The 18,139-nt window shown below is 40.3% G+C and overlaps 1 protein-coding gene and 1 long non-coding RNA gene across 4 annotated transcripts in view; both read left to right on the top strand.

The window, feature by feature from the left end:
* LOC106879344 (transmembrane channel-like protein 7) overlaps positions 1 to 18,139 on the top strand; it is a 148,603-nt gene that overhangs the window by 66,078 nt on the left and 64,386 nt on the right. For all 3 annotated transcript variants that reach the window (XM_052969567.2, XM_089355122.1, XM_089355123.1), the window contains exon 4: positions 14,637 to 14,718. In XM_052969567.2, the coding sequence (XP_052825527.2) occupies positions 14,637 to 14,718 (82 nt within the window). The remainder of the gene's footprint in view (positions 1 to 14,636; positions 14,719 to 18,139) is intronic.
* Positions 10,710 to 11,473, top strand: LOC149134646 (uncharacterized). The gene is made up of 2 exons (XR_016242599.1): positions 10,710 to 10,910; positions 10,944 to 11,473. It is a non-coding gene; the product is annotated as an uncharacterized LOC149134646 (long non-coding RNA).

Raw genomic sequence — 18,139 nt, 5'->3', positions numbered from 1 at the left:
AATTATTGTACAGTTAAATTTCTTCATTTGCTAATACATGCTACTACTTTATTTCACATCACAGTAGACTGATATTTCATAATACACACTAAGTCATACTAATATGTAAAACATACTCTACTTTGTACTACAAGAGGTTGAACAGGTGTTTGGTTGATAACCTGCATTACTTTATAAAGGGTGGGCTAGGTTTTTTAGATTTTCATTTTACTAATGTATCAGAATCACTGATTATGTACTTTAAGTAATTAAATAGCCATTATTTAACTGATTAATGAATAAAACATTTTCTAATGCTATTTGGTCACTCTTAGTATAGATTAATTAAATCAATTGAACCAATTTTTCTAGCATAGATGCTTCACAATAGTTTTGTTGACATTATGCAACAATTAAATGGAATAAACTGTTAAGTAGATGTACAACAATATAATATAGTCAATAGCTTTCCCTTGTCATTTCATGATGAAAGTTAAAGTGTATGAGATATGTTTGATGCTGTGAAATAAGCAAAACTAATGATCACAGAAAACTTGTAGTGGCCAAAGAGAAACCAGCTACTTAGCTGCTGAGTGTGTTGTGTCCATTAATAAGACATGCTGAGGATTAAAAGTTGAGAAAACAGCTTAATGTTGGATGCATACGTACCTCTGAGATGATGGTGCTATATGGCCATGTAGTGTAAACAGAGAGTGTAAGTTGGGTGAAGTAAAAAAACCTTATATAGACAGACATAGGGTTTGGAAAACTGGGAAGAAGTGATCTGAAAACACTAGGTCTCAGAGGATTGGAGAAACATTACACTGTTGTCCAGCCCATAAATAGTTGATGATGAATTAGTTTATTTAGCATCCATCTATGTTCTGGCACAACAAGAAGGACTTTACATTCTTCTTTCATAATTAGCAAAATAGTACCAAGAATTCATTGAAGTTGATTCCATTGTGCTAGGTAGAGAGGAACCTAAACTAATTCTATAATTAAGTTATTAGGCTAATGACTTGAATTAGGAATTCAAATATGGTTTGGAGTATTTATGGGCTATATCCTTTTTGATATTTGCATTGCCTCAATTTTTACTCTGGAACATGTCAAGCTTCTCTGGGAAGCTGGCTGCACAAATATCCAATTTATGAGATTTACACCTTACCTGTTCAATACTTGGAAACTAAAAGTTAAGTACTTACTCTGTGAATTACATAAAACAGAACTTACAGTGAAGATGGTACAGAGGAGAGATAAAGTGATGGACTGGATCCTAAGTTCAAATATTACTGAGATCATAAAGGAACAGTTTCAACAAGTATTTCTTTTATCTTTAAAACAGTCAAAATTACTTACAAAGCAATGCGCTGAAATAAATGTATTTTTGTATTCAGTTTAATCCCTTATTAAATCTGATTAAAAGTTAATTTTTAGTCACTTATTATGAATCATTTTTCTGGGATTAATTAAATAGGAATTTGTAATTTACAGAAGTTGATGCAATCAACCTTCTCCTTACAAACATTGAAATTGAATCTTTGTAATAAATGAAGGTCTTTGGACTTTGGATATATAACTACTGGCAGAAGTGTTGTCTAAGTATTATCTACAGTTCAAATATAAAATATTTTGGTGCAGTGTATACATCACATACTCAATATCTGTGTGTTGTCTACCATTTCCCAGGTGTCTCACTGTAGTGTGTAGCTCACATTTTAAATGTCTGTGTTGTGTCATCTACTATATTATGTTGTCTTGTTGCAGTCTGGAACTTGAATACAAGATTTCTGGTGGAGCTTTTTGCTATATTGATTCCACTTTAAAGATTTTAAATAAGACTGAAATGCATGGTGTAGGCTTTTTAACCATTGTTTAATTATGTTGTATACATAATTACCATTGTAACCATTCCAATCACAGGTCCCCCCTTTTTTTAGGTATTATTTTACTGACAGTTGCTTTTCCCAGTACACCAACCCATTTAGTTTACTTTTTAAGAAAATGAGGGATACAATACTGGATTCTGCGTGGCATTATTAGAGATAGCTTGAAAGAACAGAAATGAGAATGATTTGTGTCTTCTACAATCTCATGATATTCCACCCAACCACCAGTGAATTGCAGGGGTGATGGCATGATGAATGATATTGTGAGGAGAGACAAGACAAAATGGCTGGATCATTTTACTGAGGAAAGATGACAGTAACTGGGTGACAAGAATGATGGAAATGAATGTGGAAGGAGAGGAAAACTAAGAAATATATGGTTAGAAATAATGGGAGAAAGAAAGAGGGCAAAAGAGTTGTTGAGGATATGGCAAAACTGAAGAAGTCTGTCCTGAAGCCAACAAGAGTAATCTCTACTTTAACAGAGAAGATAGCTTTAAAATACTTGTGTAGTGTCTGTAAGCCATTCATGTATCAGTAATACTTAGTGCTGTTGAGTTATCAGATAGAATGCCTGGCAATATTAGTTCCAGCATGATCAACATTGCTTTTAATTTTTTAAGAGTTGATAATTATAAAGTATTAGTCTTGTACTAGGCTTTATTCTTCTTTTGCTCTCTCTTTCTCAACATTTTTTCTCTCCGTCCTTCTCTCACTATCTTATCTCTTTGAATTTCTACCTCTTTCCCTTCCACTCCTGTCTCTCAAATCAGCTATGAGAAGACCTGGGAAAGGAAGGGTTCTGCTAGGTTTAAATGTTCTGAACATGTCATCTGTCACAACAGTATACCCACATCTCCACCAGGAGCTGAGGAACCAAGGCAAAGCAATACTAGTTGTAATTAACAATTCTGTCTAACCCATGTGAGCATGGAAAAGTGGTTGTTAAAATTATGATGATGATGATGATGATGATAGTGATGATGATACAATGAGAACATTCTCGAATGTAAATTAAAATTAGTTTCATTGCTGGCACAAATCCTTATTCATTTTCAGAAATTTAATGCCAAATAAGTAAAACATTTTCCTAAAGAAAGAAGAATCGAGTCATTTCCTTTGTTGTTGTTTTTTTTTGGTTTTTTTTAATAATATTCATGAGGTGCAAACAAACAGTGAGACTCCAAACAATAATGTATCTATTCATTCTCATGTGATTGCTGTTGTATTTCATCATCAAAGAATATTTCTTCCTTTTTAAAGAAGGTTGTGTTCATAACACTCAATAACATACATTGTTTAAAAAGAAGAGATATTCTTCAATGATGAAATACGACAGTGATCAGGATATTTATATTTGAATCTGCTAGAATATATTAAGGATGGATAGCTATGTTATTGTATAGGTGAAACATATTAATAATTAAATCATTAGTGTGTAAGTGTTTAAATTAGTGGTTCTCAATGAGGGTCTATATAGCCCCTGAGGGTTCACATAAAATTTTTAGGGGTTCATGTAATAAAATAGTAAATTGGGGATCCACAATAGTATTTTGACCGCCCCAAAAAAATGTTGCTTTAGATGTCTGTATTGGTATGGATTGCAAGAAACAACGAGGTTTCTTTCACTAATATTTTACACAATTCAACCTACACAAGTTAATGTGTGAAAAACAAAATAGGAATTTTGAAGAAGTTTCTATAAAACTAGTTTTATAGTAACTTCTATAGAATGGTTGTTGGGGTCTGCTAAAATAAAATAGTAATCAAAGGGGCCCATAGATAAAAAATGGTTGAGAACTCCCGTTTAAATTGTTGGTATAATAATTTAAAATATATTCATCTACATTGATCTCCAAATGTCAGTAAACTTAACCACAATCATGCACCAACAATTCTATTGAAAACAACGGACTGCTTTCAGATGATTCTGTGAAAAGCAAATCAATTATTCATAACTCTTATTCATAATTCTTATAGCAATTTTGTTGAAATGAAAGGAGAATCTTTTAGTAACAATTGTAAATTATCAATTATAATAAATTATTTCACTGTATTCCTGTTATGGAGTACTGTTTTCTCAAGTTTGTATACCCTAATATAGAAAGTGGGGAGAAAAGGGTGAATGAGGATTCATCAGAGATGTCATTGTTCCATTAAGCCTTTGGCCACTTCTGGTAATCTAGACACTATTTTTCCTGCTGATCAATGTTGATGAGAGACAGGAGAGGTTTAGCAATTTCAGTCTTCCTATGGTATTCAGTTTTGTGGAGTTCATAACATGGTTATGGTTAACCTAAGGTTGTCAATATGGTGGTTTAGCTCTCCAGTTACTTTTGTTGTTGTAGTTTGATGGTTTTTAGGCGGTTTGTTTTACTATTTTGTGGCCCCTCTCTTTGAGCATTACCTTCCTTATAGAATTATGCTTAGTAACACTGGTTTTTCCTTAGTTTGGAATGCCAACATGCCTTTAGAGACTGCACCTCTCAAAACATTAACCAGTTTAGTAGTTTTAATGACTGAAAGTCTAGACATTCATGCTCCAATAGTTTTTCCTCTTTGGAAATCAGATAGGTTACACATTTTAATATATTTCAATATAAATACCCGTAAGAAAACAACAACAACAAAAGGCTGTATCATGAAGTACGAGGCAAATATAAAATATATAGGTGAGAATAGTTTTGAATTTGTCATAATTCCAATAGAGAGAGATAGTTAAATAAAAATTATATTTCCATTATCTTGTCTGAACCCTGTATTACGTATATATATATATATATATCTTGATAATACTAAAACTCTAGGGATGTCTGTGTGTAACTGAAATATCTCAGAAATAGTATACTTTATCCTAATTTTTTTTACATGTTTATTTTCATACTTCCCTTCGACAGTGCAGTACAAATTTTTGTGACATTTGAACCCCTATTTAAACTATTAAACACAATTTTTGTTTTTTTGTTATTTCTTGACGAAAAAAATACATGGCTTCCATGTTGTCAACACACATATAATGAATGTCATAGTGTGTCAATCAACACAAACACAAGTTTGCTATTTGTGGCATATACATACACATTGTCTTCACACTCTCTAAGAAAAAAAAATGCGTTGTCTTTTTGACATACACAATCTTTTAATCATTTGGAAATATTTTTAACTGAATGAGATTTCATCATCTGGAGTTGATTAATTTCCATAAAAATTTTCTATTTATTACCTTCGCCTTCACTAAGGCGGAGGTATTGTTTTCAGTTGTGTTTGTTTGTTTGTTTGTTTGTCTGTCTGTGGACAAGATATCTCAAGAACCACTGGATGGATTTGTATGAAACTTTCAGGGATGTTAGGCCTCATGACTGGCACAAACTGGGATTGATCCACTATTGGACAAGGATTCTGGATTATTTTTCCTGTTTTTCACTTAATTTTTGAGAGTGGTCGGGCTCATTTTTAGTATTCTCATTTGTGAGAGCAATCGAGTTTATTTCAGATATTCTCATTTTAAAAATCATCTCTTGCTAATTGTTGAGAGGATGTTGGTGTTGCCTTGGCAGAGGTTGGCGCTCACTAAGTGCTCTTGTATACTTTTGTTTTAAAGTGAAAGAGAGGGGAAAGTGGAAGATGTATGTATGTGTATATGAAATGGACATGAGTGTGTGAGAAAGAGAGAAAAAGAGAGACAGTGAGTGAAGGGGTGTGTTGTCATATATACGTACGTACATTGATACATATGCATACATCTTTTTTTGTATGTACGTGTGCGTGTGTGTGAAAGAGAGAGAGTGTGTGTGTGAGTGAGTGAACTTGTGTTTTCACATATGTGGCACACACTCTCTCTCTCTCTCTCTCACTTTCTCTCAGTCTCTCTCTCTCTCACTTTCTCTCAGTCTCTCTCTCTCTCACTTTCTCTCAGTCTCTCTCTCTCTCACTTTCTCTCAGTCTCTCTCTCTCTCTCTCCCCCACACACACGTGTCCATTTCATATACACGTTCATACAACTTTCATTTTCTTCTCTCTTTCACTTTAAAACAAAAGTAACAGGTGATTTTCAGGATAAAAATTGTTAAAAAAAGACTTCTACCCATGAATGATTACTATTGTTTGGACAGTTCCAATTAAATAACTCCAGAAGTTAAGTTAAATATATATACATGCATAACTACTGTGAATTCCCATTCTACAAACTGGCAAACAATTCCGTAAATACTTTACCGGGCAAGACTGGGTAGTAAGTCTAGTGTGTGTGTATATATATATATATATATATATATATATATATATATATATATATATATCATCATCATCATCGTTTAACATCCGCTTTCCATGACGATTTGACTGAGGACTGGTGAAACCGGACTGGTGAAACCGGATGGCAACACCAGGCTCCAATCTGATTTTGCAGAGTTTCTACAGCTGGTTGCCCTTCCTAACGCCAACCACTCAGAGAGTGTAGTGGGTGCTTTTACGTGTCACCCACACGAAGGCCAGTCAGGCGGTACTGGCAACGGCCACGCTCAAAGTGGTGTATTTTATGTGCCACCCGCACAAGAGCCAGTCCAGGGGCACTGGCAACGATCTCGCTCGAAAATCCTACGAAGGCCAGTCAGGCGGTACTGGCAATGGCCACACTCAGAATGGTGTATTTTATGTGCCACCCGCACAGGAGCCAGTCCAGGGGCACTGGCAACGATCTCGCTCGAAAATCCTTACACATGTCACGGGCACAAGTGCCAGAAAGGCGACGCTGGGCACAGGTGCTATCTCAATTTCTCTTTCGCTTGTCCCAATAAGTCTTTGCAAGCTGAGTTTCGTGTCCAATAAAGGAGACGACGTTGGCACGGGTGCCAGTCGTCGAATTTAGTTCAATTATATATATATATATATATATATATATATAGTTCAAAAACACAATAACAAAAAAACAAAAAAACAACAAAGTGAGGACGTGATATGGATAGTATTATTGGACGCTCAGGAAAGGAAAGAGAGAGTGTATGACGTTTCGGGCGTAGCCCTTCGTCGGAAAGATGGAAAGTTCGGAGAATGGAAGAACGGAGAAAGAGGAAAATGGTACCGATGCCCACGAGGTTACATGATGAAAAGACCGGAAGAGGAGGTGGTGGGGGAAAAGTTCTTTCTAAGATAGGAGAGTGAAAAAGGGAGATGAATATCGGTGCGCGTGCGTAAGTCTGCGAGTGTGTGTGTGATAACAGAACGTGTGTGTGCGTATGTATGTGTGTGTGTGTGTGTGTGTGCATGGTTTGGTGGTTTATCTGTTAGTGTGTTTGTGTGTGTGTGTGTGTGTGTATGACGTAGTGGAAGAAATTAGTAGCAGGACTGGTTAGTGGACGCTGTAGACAGTGTAGGTAGAAGGTCAACAGGTGGTTGTTTGGGTGTGTGTGTGTTCGTGTTTGTGTGGGGTTGTCGGTGTTAGGTACGTGTACGTGTGTGTGTGTATTTTGTATGTGCGCGTGTGTGTATGTGTATGTTTTCTGTGCGTGCGTGTGTGTTTGTGTGTATGTGTGTTGCTGTGTACGTGTGTGTGCGTGCGTTTGCTATTGTATATGCGTGTGTTGTTTATGCCCATGTGTGTATGATTGTATGCGTGTCTGTGTGAGTGTGTAGTGTTGGTGAGAAGTGTGTGTGTATGTGGGTGTGTGCGTGTGTGTGTATATGTGCGGATGTGCGTGTGTGTGTGGGATTGTGAGTGTTAGGTACGGGTGTGTGTGTGTGTGTATGTATGTCTGTATGTGTTTCCGTGTGCGCGTGTGTGTATATTTTTTGTGCGTGCGTGTATGTGTATATTGTGTATGTTTTCGTGCGTGCGTATGTGTTATGTATATGAGTGAGTATTGTGTATGTGAGAGGTGTGTGTGCATGTGTGTATATGTGTATGTGTGCCTGTGTGTATATGTGTATGTGTGTCGTGTATGTGTGTATGTGTGTGTGTGTGTGGTTTTATGTATGTGAGGGGTGTGTATGTGTATGTTTATGTGTGTGCGTGCGTATGTGTGCCAGGTATGTGTGTTATTTTGTGTGTGCACTCCTGTGTGTATGTGTGTGCATGTGTATGCGGCTGTGTATGTAGGCGTGCGCGTATATATGGGTGTGTGTGTGTATATATGTGCGTTCGGCTATGTGTGTGTGAGGGCGCGTATGTATGTTTGTCATGTATGTGGGCGGTATATGTATGTGGGCGGTATATATGTAAGGTGTGTGGGTATTTGTGCGTGTAGCTCGTGGTGAGATAAAAAGTAGAAAAAAGTAAGTCTAATAACAAGAGAATAATGGATATAATGTAAGGAGGACGAGGGGGGGGGGTAAAAAAAAAAAAAAAAATTATGTAAAGTGTTGCAGGGACGTAAAGGGGAGAGTCATAAGGAAGAGAAGGCTGTGTTGAGTCCGAAGGGGAAAGAAGAATTAAGGTTGAAAATGTAGCGTTGCTCCAAGTGGAGTCGCGAGGGAGTGGACCCATGGTGCAGGGCGAGGCCAAAAACGGAGATGTTAGAGGGAGAGTGGTTGGGCAGTTGGAAGTGACAGCCGACAGGGGAGTCCGAACCTAGCCGAACGTCCCTTAGGTGTTCGGTGAAACGGTCGGCCAGCCGGCGACCCGTCTGCCCCACGTAGAGTTGGTTGCATAGGGTACATTTGATGCAGTAAATAAGGTTGGAGGAGGTGCAGGTGAAACTGTGTGGAATGTGAAGTGTTTGTAGGTTCGATCCGGTGACAGAGGTAGTGTTGGTGATGAAGGGGCAGGTGTGACAGCGGGATCTGGAGCACGGGAAGGAGCCGGGTGGGGGTGGGGAGGAAGAGGAGAAGGTACTGCGGACCAGTAGATCGCGTAGGTTGCGGGCGCGTTTGAAAGCGGATAGGGGTGGGTTGGGGAAAATGGGGTGGGTAGTGGGATCGAGCTGGAGGCGACGGAAGGCCCGTAGGATCCTCCGATGAAGGGGTAGGGTGGCGGGGTGGAAACGGAGTGGGAAGGGGGTACGGTTAGGGGATTGGTGTGGGGGAGGAGAGAGGGCGGTGGTGCGGTCGATTCGACGAGCGCGGGCGAGGGCGGATTGGACAAGGTGGGAGGGGTATCCTCGATGCATGAACAGACGAGCAAGATACTGGGACTGGGTCTCGAAATCCTGGTCCAGGCTGCACAAACGTCGGAGGCGGAGGAACTGGGAGTAGGGGATGGCTCGTTTGGTGTGGAATGGATGGGAGGAGGAGAAGTTGAGGTAGAGGTGGGAGTCAGTGGGTTTGAAGAAGGCGGAGGTAGTGAGAGAGTTAGAGCGGGGGTTGATGGAAAGAGAGATGTCGAGGAAGTTGACAGAGGTGTCAGAGATGGTGGAAGTAAAGTCAAGAGCGGGGTGGAAGTTGGAGAGGAAGGAGATGAAAAGGCAGAGCTGTTCGCGGGAGAGGGAGGTGGCTCCTATACAGTCATCTATGTAGCGACCGTATAGTTCCGGGGTCGGACCGGAGAATTGGGAGAATACTTGGGCCTCAATGTAACCAACAAAGAGGTTGGCGTAATTGGGCCCCATTCTCGTCCCCATCGCGACCCCAGAAACTGTTGGTAGGTATCTCCGGCGAACGTGAAGCAGTTGAGGGTGAGGACGAGTTCTGCCAGACGAAGCAGGGTAGGGGTGCTAGGTGTGGGGTCAGGGCGGCGGTCAAGGAAGTATTGGAGGGCTGAGAGACCATCGTTGTGTGGAATCACCGTGTATAGGGATTTGATGTCCAGGGTGAAGAGGAGGTGTGAGGGGCCGGGAGGGAAGGAAAAGGAATTGAAGAGGCGAAGGGCGTGGTTGGTGTCGTGTATGTGGGATGGGAGGGCAGCAACTAACGGGGATAGGATATGGTCGAGGTATTTTGAAATGAGTTCGGTGGGGCAATTGCAAGCAGAGACAATGGGGCGGCCAGGGTTGTTAGGTTTGTGGATCTTGGGAAGGAAGTAGATGGAGGAGGTGCGAGGTGTGCGGACGATGAGGTTGGTGGCGGTAGCGGGGAGAGCAGAGGAGGAGATGAGGTCATGGATTGTGGAGGACACAAGCCGTTGGTAGGAGGGGGTGGGGTCGGAGGGGAAGAGGCGGTAGAAGAGGGGATTGTGAAGCTGGCTGAGCGCTTCCCTCCTGTAAAGGTCCGTGCGCCACACCACCACTGCTCCACCTTTGTCCGCCGGCTTGATGACGATGTCGTCACGGCGGCGGAGATTGCGGAGGGCGACCGATTCGGCCCGGGTGAGATTGGCCCGGAGGGGTCTTTTTTTAAAGTCGAAACGCTCGACCAACGCCTTACAGTCATCCACGAACAAGTCTAGGCTACTGAATTGGCCTGGAGGCGGCGTCCAGTTGGATGGGCGGCGTCCCAGGTCCGAGAAGTAGTCCCGATTGTCGGGACGCTGTGTTGACGTATGGAAGAACGCGCACAGTTTGATGCGGCGCAGGAACTGGCTGACATCAGTGCGAGTCCCGAATTCGTCACAATGGGGCGTGAGAGGCGTGAAGCGGAGGCCCCTACCAAGGAGCGAGCGCTCAGCGGCGGACAGGGGGAGATTGGGTGGTATAGTCACAACCGTGTGAGGAAGCGGGGTGGTAGGGTGAGTAGGGTCGGGAGGAGGAGGTGTAGAAGCGGGGGGAGGAGGAGGAGGGGGAGAAGAGGTGGGATGGGGTTGGGTGGGGTTGGGGTTGTTGGAGGTGTGGGGAGGTGATGGCGTGGGGGTTAGGATGTCCGGGTGGGAGGAGTGTGAGTGTGTGGAATGGGCGGTGGAGGGGGGCATGGAATCGGGAGGGTGAGCTGAAGGGGAGGGTGTCAGGGGTGCGGAAGGGTGGGGGTTGAGGAGGTTGTGGAGTTTTTTATTTTTTGTGTGTGAGGAAATTGTGGAGTTGGTGATTGAGATTGAGGAGGAAGCGGAGGATAGGTTGGGTGAAGGGTTGAGGGCAGAGGGAGGAGAGGAGGAGGTAAGCTTGGGAGAGTTGGTGGTCAATGGAGTGGAGGAGGGAACGGGTGGAACGGATGGTGGCACGGATGATGAGGCGGGAGGTGCGGGCAAGGGTGGGTTCGATGAAGGGGGAGGAATAGGGGGGAGCGTGGAATTTCAAGAGGAAGCCACGGGGTATGACGTGATGGCGGAGACAGCGGCTGAGAAAGTTGAGATGGCTAGTGTGGCGGGTCTTTTTGAAGAGCAAGTAAGAGAGGTTTTTTGTGGGTTGCAAGCATTGTGGGGGAAAAAAAGAAAGAAAACGGCGAAGAAGGGACTGAAGATGTTGGGTGAAGGAGTGAAGGTCAGGCATCGTGAGAGGATGTGAATGTCGGTGTGGGTGTTATTAGTGGTGAGACAAGGGAAGGACGAGAAAGGTAGAAGGAGAACAGATAAAGGTGAAACAAGTCGAAAAAAGTGGAAAAAAGTGGAAAAAAGTGTAAGAGTCACGGACAAATTTTGCTGATGTTCAATCAAGGTTCAGGAAAGGCAGATCCAACGGGAACAGTAATCCAAGGTAATCCGGCGGTTGGGTACATAAAATCCAGTTGAAAGGCCAGGGTCCGTGTGAGCGTACGTCATATAGTTCAAAAACACAATAACAAAAAAACAAAAAAACAACAAAGTGAGGACGTGATATGGATAGTATTATTGGACGCTCAGGAAAGGAAAGAGAGAGTGTATGACGTTTCGGGCGTAGCCCTTCGTCGGAAAGATGGAAAGTTCGGAGAATGGAAGAACGGAGAAAGAGGAAAATGGTACCGATGCCCACGAGGTTACATGATGAAAAGACCGGAAGAGGAGGTGGTGGGGGAAAAGTTCTTTCTAAGATAGGAGAGTGAAAAAGGGAGATGAATATCGGTGCGCGTGCGTAAGTCTGCGAGTGTGTGTGTGATAACAGAACGTGTGTGTGCGTATGTATGTGTGTGTGTGTGTGTGTGTGCATGGTTTGGTGGTTTATCTGTTAGTGTGTTTGTGTGTGTGTGTGTGTATGACGTAGTGGAAGAAATTAGTAGCAGGACTGGTTAGTGGACGCTGTAGACAGTGTAGGTAGGTCAACAGGTGGTTGTTTGGGTGTGTGTGTGTTCGTGTTTGTGTGGGGTTGTCGGTGTTAGGTACGTGTACGTGTGTGTGTGTGTATTTTGTATGTGCGCGTGTGTGTATGTGTATGTTTTCTGTGCGTGCGTGTGTGTTTGTGTGTATGTGCGTTGCTGTGTACGTGTGTGTGCGTGCGTTTGCTATTGTATATGCGTGTGTTGTTTATGCCCATGTGTGTATGATTGTATGCGTGTCTGTGTGAGTGTGTAGTGTTGGTGAGAAGTGTGTGTGTATGTGGGTGTGTGCGTGTGTGTGTATATGTGCGGATGTGCGTGAATGAGAAAGTAAGAGAGAGGTGGACAAGACAACTATATCGCTGGTGGATTCCATAGTAGTCCTTCTATGATGTTCTGTCAAGACACATATTTTGAGCTGGTCAGCCTGCTCTCACCCACTGCCTTTTCCTTACATAATTTCGGTTTTTATAATTGCGCAAACTAGCTAGGAAAATCAATACACCATCATGACCGTAGCTAAATTAATGTAGGTCATTCATTACCTATCTGAACTTTCCATTGCACAGAAAAAGCCATGAGTCAAGTGAAAAACACATAGATTATCATTCTCTTTGGCAGGACAATAGGCTGTATGGCTAGGGAGAATTTCTAGATTCAGTTTCGGGTCTCAAGCAGGCAGGGCCAAACAAGGTCCTACATACATATATATATATATATATATATATATATATATATATACACACACATATATAGTGACTGAGACCTTTGGCAATATACTGTGCTTGAGAAGACCTGTCAAACCAAGTGAGATTATAGTCATGGCTGATGCCAGTGTTTTGTAACTGGCATCCATGCCAGTGGTATGTAGAAAGCACCCACTACCTTGTTGGAGTGGTTGGCATTAAGAAGGGCATCCAGCTGTAGATACCTTGTCAAATGAAACTCAGTGCAGTTCCCCAGCTTAACTATTTTCAGCTAAACCATGTAACCCATGCCAGCATGGAAAACAGCCATTAAATGAATATGATGATATATATATATATATATCATCATCATCATTTAATGTCCATTGTCCATGCTGGCATGGTTGGATGGTTTGACCAGGGCTGGTAAGCTGAGGGGCTGCACAAGACTCTAGTCTGATTTGGCATGGTTTCTATGGCTGGATACCTTTCCTAATGCCAACCACTCTGGGAATGTAATGTGTGCTTTTAAGTGCCACCAGCATGGGTGCCAGTTATGTGACACTGGCATTGGTCAAATTTTCTCGGTGAGGCCCAGAGCTTGAATGGTGCTTTTTACTTGCCACCAGTATGGATGCCTGTTATGTGACATTGGTATTGGTCACATTGTCTCCATGAGGCCCAACACTCAAATGGTGCTTTTTATGTGCCACTGGCATTGGTGCCAGTTACACGACACCAGCGTTGGCTATGACTACGATTTCACTTGGCTTGATGGGTCTTCTTAAGCATGGCATATCACCAAAGGTTTCAGTCACTAGTCATGCCTCCGCGAGGCCTAACTTTCGGAGATCACGCTTCACCACCCCATTCTATGTTCTTCTGGGTCTACCTCTACCACAGGTTCCTTCCAGTTAGTTTTATAGTTTCGCCTGTAGATGAAACTGTAACATCTTCATGTCATTTTTTTCTGAGCAAAATAGTATCAGCTGATTATAAGACCTCACTGAATGGTTCTTATTTCCTAGATGGATTTCCTAGATGACTAGTGAGCACTATCTACTTTTGACTATATTGGATGGCCTTGCACTCTCCTCAGTTTCTCTGCCTTTTGACAAATCTTGTTTTTCATCCACAGGGTGTCTAAAAATCACTCTTTTCACCAAGCAAGCTTGGTGGGTTTGCCAGTTTAGTCTGACCATACAACAGGTTGCACCAGGTTACACGTTATCAGTAACACAAGAGTGACCTTACATGATACGTGTGTGTGCATATACATACATTAGTTTCCAATCCAGAACAAAATAACCTGAATCAAAACAACTACCATGGCTAAGTCCTCATCTTGTAATCATACATACAAGAAGTCTGTTATTGTTGCTTATTAGTCAGCTTCATAATATATATCCTTTCCAATGTATCCTTCATGTATATTGATATACAATATATCCTTCTCAATATATCCTTTGTATGTATAGATATACAATGTATTCTTTCCAATGTAGTCTTTGTGTGCATAGATATATAATGCTTACAATTTGATTGTTGTAAGAGACTTCCTGGTCCATGTTCAGCAGATGACTGAGGATTTGTGTATAATGGCTGTGTCGTTAAGAAATTCACTTCCAACCATATAGTTTCAAGTTGTCTCCTCATATGAAATCAACATGAGAATCCAGTAGATGTCTGTCTGTCCCCCCTCTCTCTCCCCATTTATATATATATGTATGTATATGTATGTGTGTATGTATATTTATGCATGTATATACAATTCAAATTTATAGAAAACAAAAGACGGATGAAGGAACAAGCAGGTGTATCAGTTATATATGGTGTGTGTGTGTGTGTGTGTGTGTATATATATATATATATATATATATATAATGAGTCACTGGCTTCTTTCAGTTTCCATTGGCCTGAGATTATAGTAAGAGATGCTTACCCAAGATGCTGCTCAGTGGAACTGAACCTGAAGCGATATGTTCAGAATACATATTTACTATTTATTTTTCCTTTATTTTCTCTTTCCTCGCACGTCTGTTCAATCTAGAAATGGAATCACTTTAAAGCAGATGTACGAAACAGTATGAAGACATGGGGCCTCTGGTCAAATTCTATTAAAGCCATCAAAGGTAATGCTTAAAATTCTTCAGAGACATTCCTCTAAATATGTTGTGTTTGTTCTTTGTCTTCTGTAAATTTGGCACAAGAAAATGCTTCCTCCTCTTCCACATCATCATCATCATTATTTATTAAGGTGGTGAGCTGGCAGGATTGTTACTGTGCTGGACAAAATACTTAGCATCATTTTGTCTGTCTTTATGGTTGGAGTTCAAATTCTGTCATGGTTGACTTTGCCTTTCATCCTTTCAGGGTTGATAAAATATGCACCAGTTGAGCACTGGGATAGAGTTATCTATGAGTTGGCATAGTTTGTCAATGTGGTTTTTTACTATATCTAGCCTATTTGCTTGTATAGCATGATCGGTTTGGATAATAAAGTCCCAAAGAACAGTGATGTCTTTATTTTCTTCTACTTTGGCAGGCTTATCTTCTCACCAGTTCTTCTCATTTGTGAGTCCAAATTTATGGCATATACTGCCAAGCAGTGCAAATACTGCCAAGCTTATGGTGATTAATATATTCATTTGAGGCTAGCATAGAGCATCCAATGAAGAAATGATGAATTATTTCCCTGGCAGCACCACAAAAGCCTCAAGCAGGATCAGCACCATTTTAAAGAATGCTTGCTTGATAGTTTCCGGTGTGCAGACACCGATCCTGAGCTGCTATAATGAAGTCTTCTGTCCAGATGCAGCTAACCATTGAATGGTCATATATATATTTACATCAGGATCACTGGCCCTTGTAGTGTACTTGCCATGCAATGCCTTGTTTTTCCATGTGTTTCACAGCTCTTCTGTTTCATCTAGATGCACCTCAGTCTTGTTAATCCTCAGTTCCTGTACATACTTCTTTGCTTCTTCTAATATTTATTTAATTTTTTTTTACTTGTTTCTGTCATTAGACTGTGGCCATGCTGGGGAACCACCTTGAATACCATTTTTTTTTTTTGAACTTTCATATTTGCAGACAAGTTTAAACTTCCAGTCATTGGTGTTCTTTAGATAGGTGTCTAACCGTACAGTTGCTATCTTTAGAGGCAGTTGAAGCTACATCAGTTCACATCCTCCATTCTTTCATGGGATGTATAATCTGTCTACATCTACCTTTGGGTGATGCATTATGGTGCATCATGAGGAGCTTGTATATTGTTGAATCAGTTTTACTGATCTCACTGACTGACTGTTAAAGCTGTAGGTCACCACAGATATAGCTAGAGTATTAATTGCATTGGTCCTGTTTCTTGCATTAAGTTTGTTCTTTAGGATGACTCCAATTCTATGATGATATTCCTTCCATATTTTCTCATGCATTTGTGAGTGCTGGATGCTATCCCCTTCACTTATACCTAAATATTTGTAATTTTTGGAGAGATTTAATTCTTTGATGATGGTACACTTGTCTATATGTATGTTATTCCTTTCCAGGAGTTGCCCTTGAAATAAGTGTCTTTAGCACATATGATGATGATGATGATATTTGACTTCCATAGTGTAATTTACTTCTTTTCTTGAAATACGACTTATTCAAGCATTACTAAATGAAAATTTCTTTAGTGCACTTGTATAAAGAACTATAATTGTCTAAGAAATGTCTTCCCTTGTTACTCAGAGCTAGACAACAACAACAAAGAAAAAAGAAAGATTTATTTCACAAACTCTAAAAATCTTATTTATATACTTTACATTTTTATGTCCAAAATGCCTACCATAGGTAACTATGCTAAATGACTGAACACAACAATTGCAAAAAAAAAATAATAAAACACTGCAAAATCAAAACATATGACTAAATGCACAAAAAGGAGAGAATGAACTGTTTAGTGAATTGTTAACAGAAGAAAATATCCCAAACACGCAAATAAGTAGTTTTAAAGATAGCCATTGTAGTAATAACAACAGCGGTAGTGACTCTTACAAGAAGTCAGATACTGTGGTATGTCCATATAGTAGTTGTTAAGGCAAATTTTTCCTTAACACAAGCTGAACAAATAAAATTATTAGACCAATTACAGTTATCAGAAAAAATATGTGGGAGAATTTTGTAAAACTAGGCAGCATTTTTTGCTGCTGGAGAGAGTAAAAAGAAAAATGCTATACCTTAGCTTATTAAAGGATAGAGTGGACTAAATTTTCTCTCATGTCATGTAGTACAAGTTTTCCAGGACATAGGAAATATCTTTTCAATAGAAAAAAGATAAAAATTATGGCACTATTTGCTGAAGACTAAGCTAAAACATAGGCTGAAATTGTCAGACATACATCTGACTGTACAAGGGTCAAAGAAATACAAGACTAACAATATAAAACATCAGCAATGATGTACCTTAGCAGCCACTTTTGTATCACAGTTGCATAAGCAGTCAAAACAGGACTAAATGAAAGGTGACACATGATCAAGGGGCATCAAAACGTATTTGCAAGTTCAAACAACCCTTGAAGGCTGCAAAGCCACACCAGAATTGTTGTTCCTGTAGATGTGAAGACAAATCATCATCATTCAACGTCTGTTTTCCATGCTGGCATGGGTTGGATGGTTTGATTGAGGTCAGGAGAGCCAGCAGCTCTGATCTAACGTCAACCACTCCAAGAGTGTAGTGGGTGCTTTTTACGTACCACTGGCACAGGAGCCAGTCAGGTGATACTGGCATTGGCCACATTTGGATGGTGCTTTTTACATGCCACCAGCAGGGCAGAAAACATAGCTGCTGCATTTGTCAGGGTAAAAGTTATCTCAGAGCTGGATGCACAAAAGAACTGGTAAAATTAAACAAACAAGCACAAAAAAAAAGAAGGAAAACAAAAATACTGAAGATCAACAGCAATAGCAAGAGCAACAAATGCCAGTTTCCTAAGTACCATCAGCCAAAACTTTGGGAGTGGTAATTGATATACCTTTATACCGAGTGTCAGAATAGATAAAAAGCAAACACCTTATTTCCTATTAGTGCCAATCTGTAGTATCATGCCATTATGATGCAATGAGAAAGAAATAACTGTAGATGAAAATTTACAATTTAGAGAAAATAGAAAAGAAAAAAAAATTACTGAAAAGAAAACTCAGCGTAAAACAAACCATGAAAACAGGTGAGGACGAACAATTTCTTTGAAATTACAACAAAATCTCTCTTCAAGAAAATAACAAAGAAAATGAAAAGAACAAAGATGAACTAATATTCAGTGTTCCTTGAAAATCAAATTAACAGTTAATAGAAGAATTACACATTTATAGTGCCAAAGACTATGCAAAGAAGTTATGACACAAAAACACTTCAAAATGTAAATAACATGCAAAAGGTAGAATATTAGTAAAACTATGTCATTACACTAAATTTAAAGTGATTACCATTATGATGATTTTCAACACCAAACATTTTTAAAAAATTGGTTACTGGAGCATTCAGTTGTATTGGATCATCTCATAAATAAT

This window comes from Octopus bimaculoides, chromosome 7, assembly GCF_046866305.1.
Source record: "Octopus bimaculoides isolate indiv1 chromosome 7, ASM4686630v1, whole genome shotgun sequence".
Lineage (NCBI taxonomy): Eukaryota > Metazoa > Mollusca > Cephalopoda > Octopoda > Octopodidae > Octopus > Octopus bimaculoides.
This window is presented reverse-complemented; position numbering and strand designations above follow the sequence as displayed.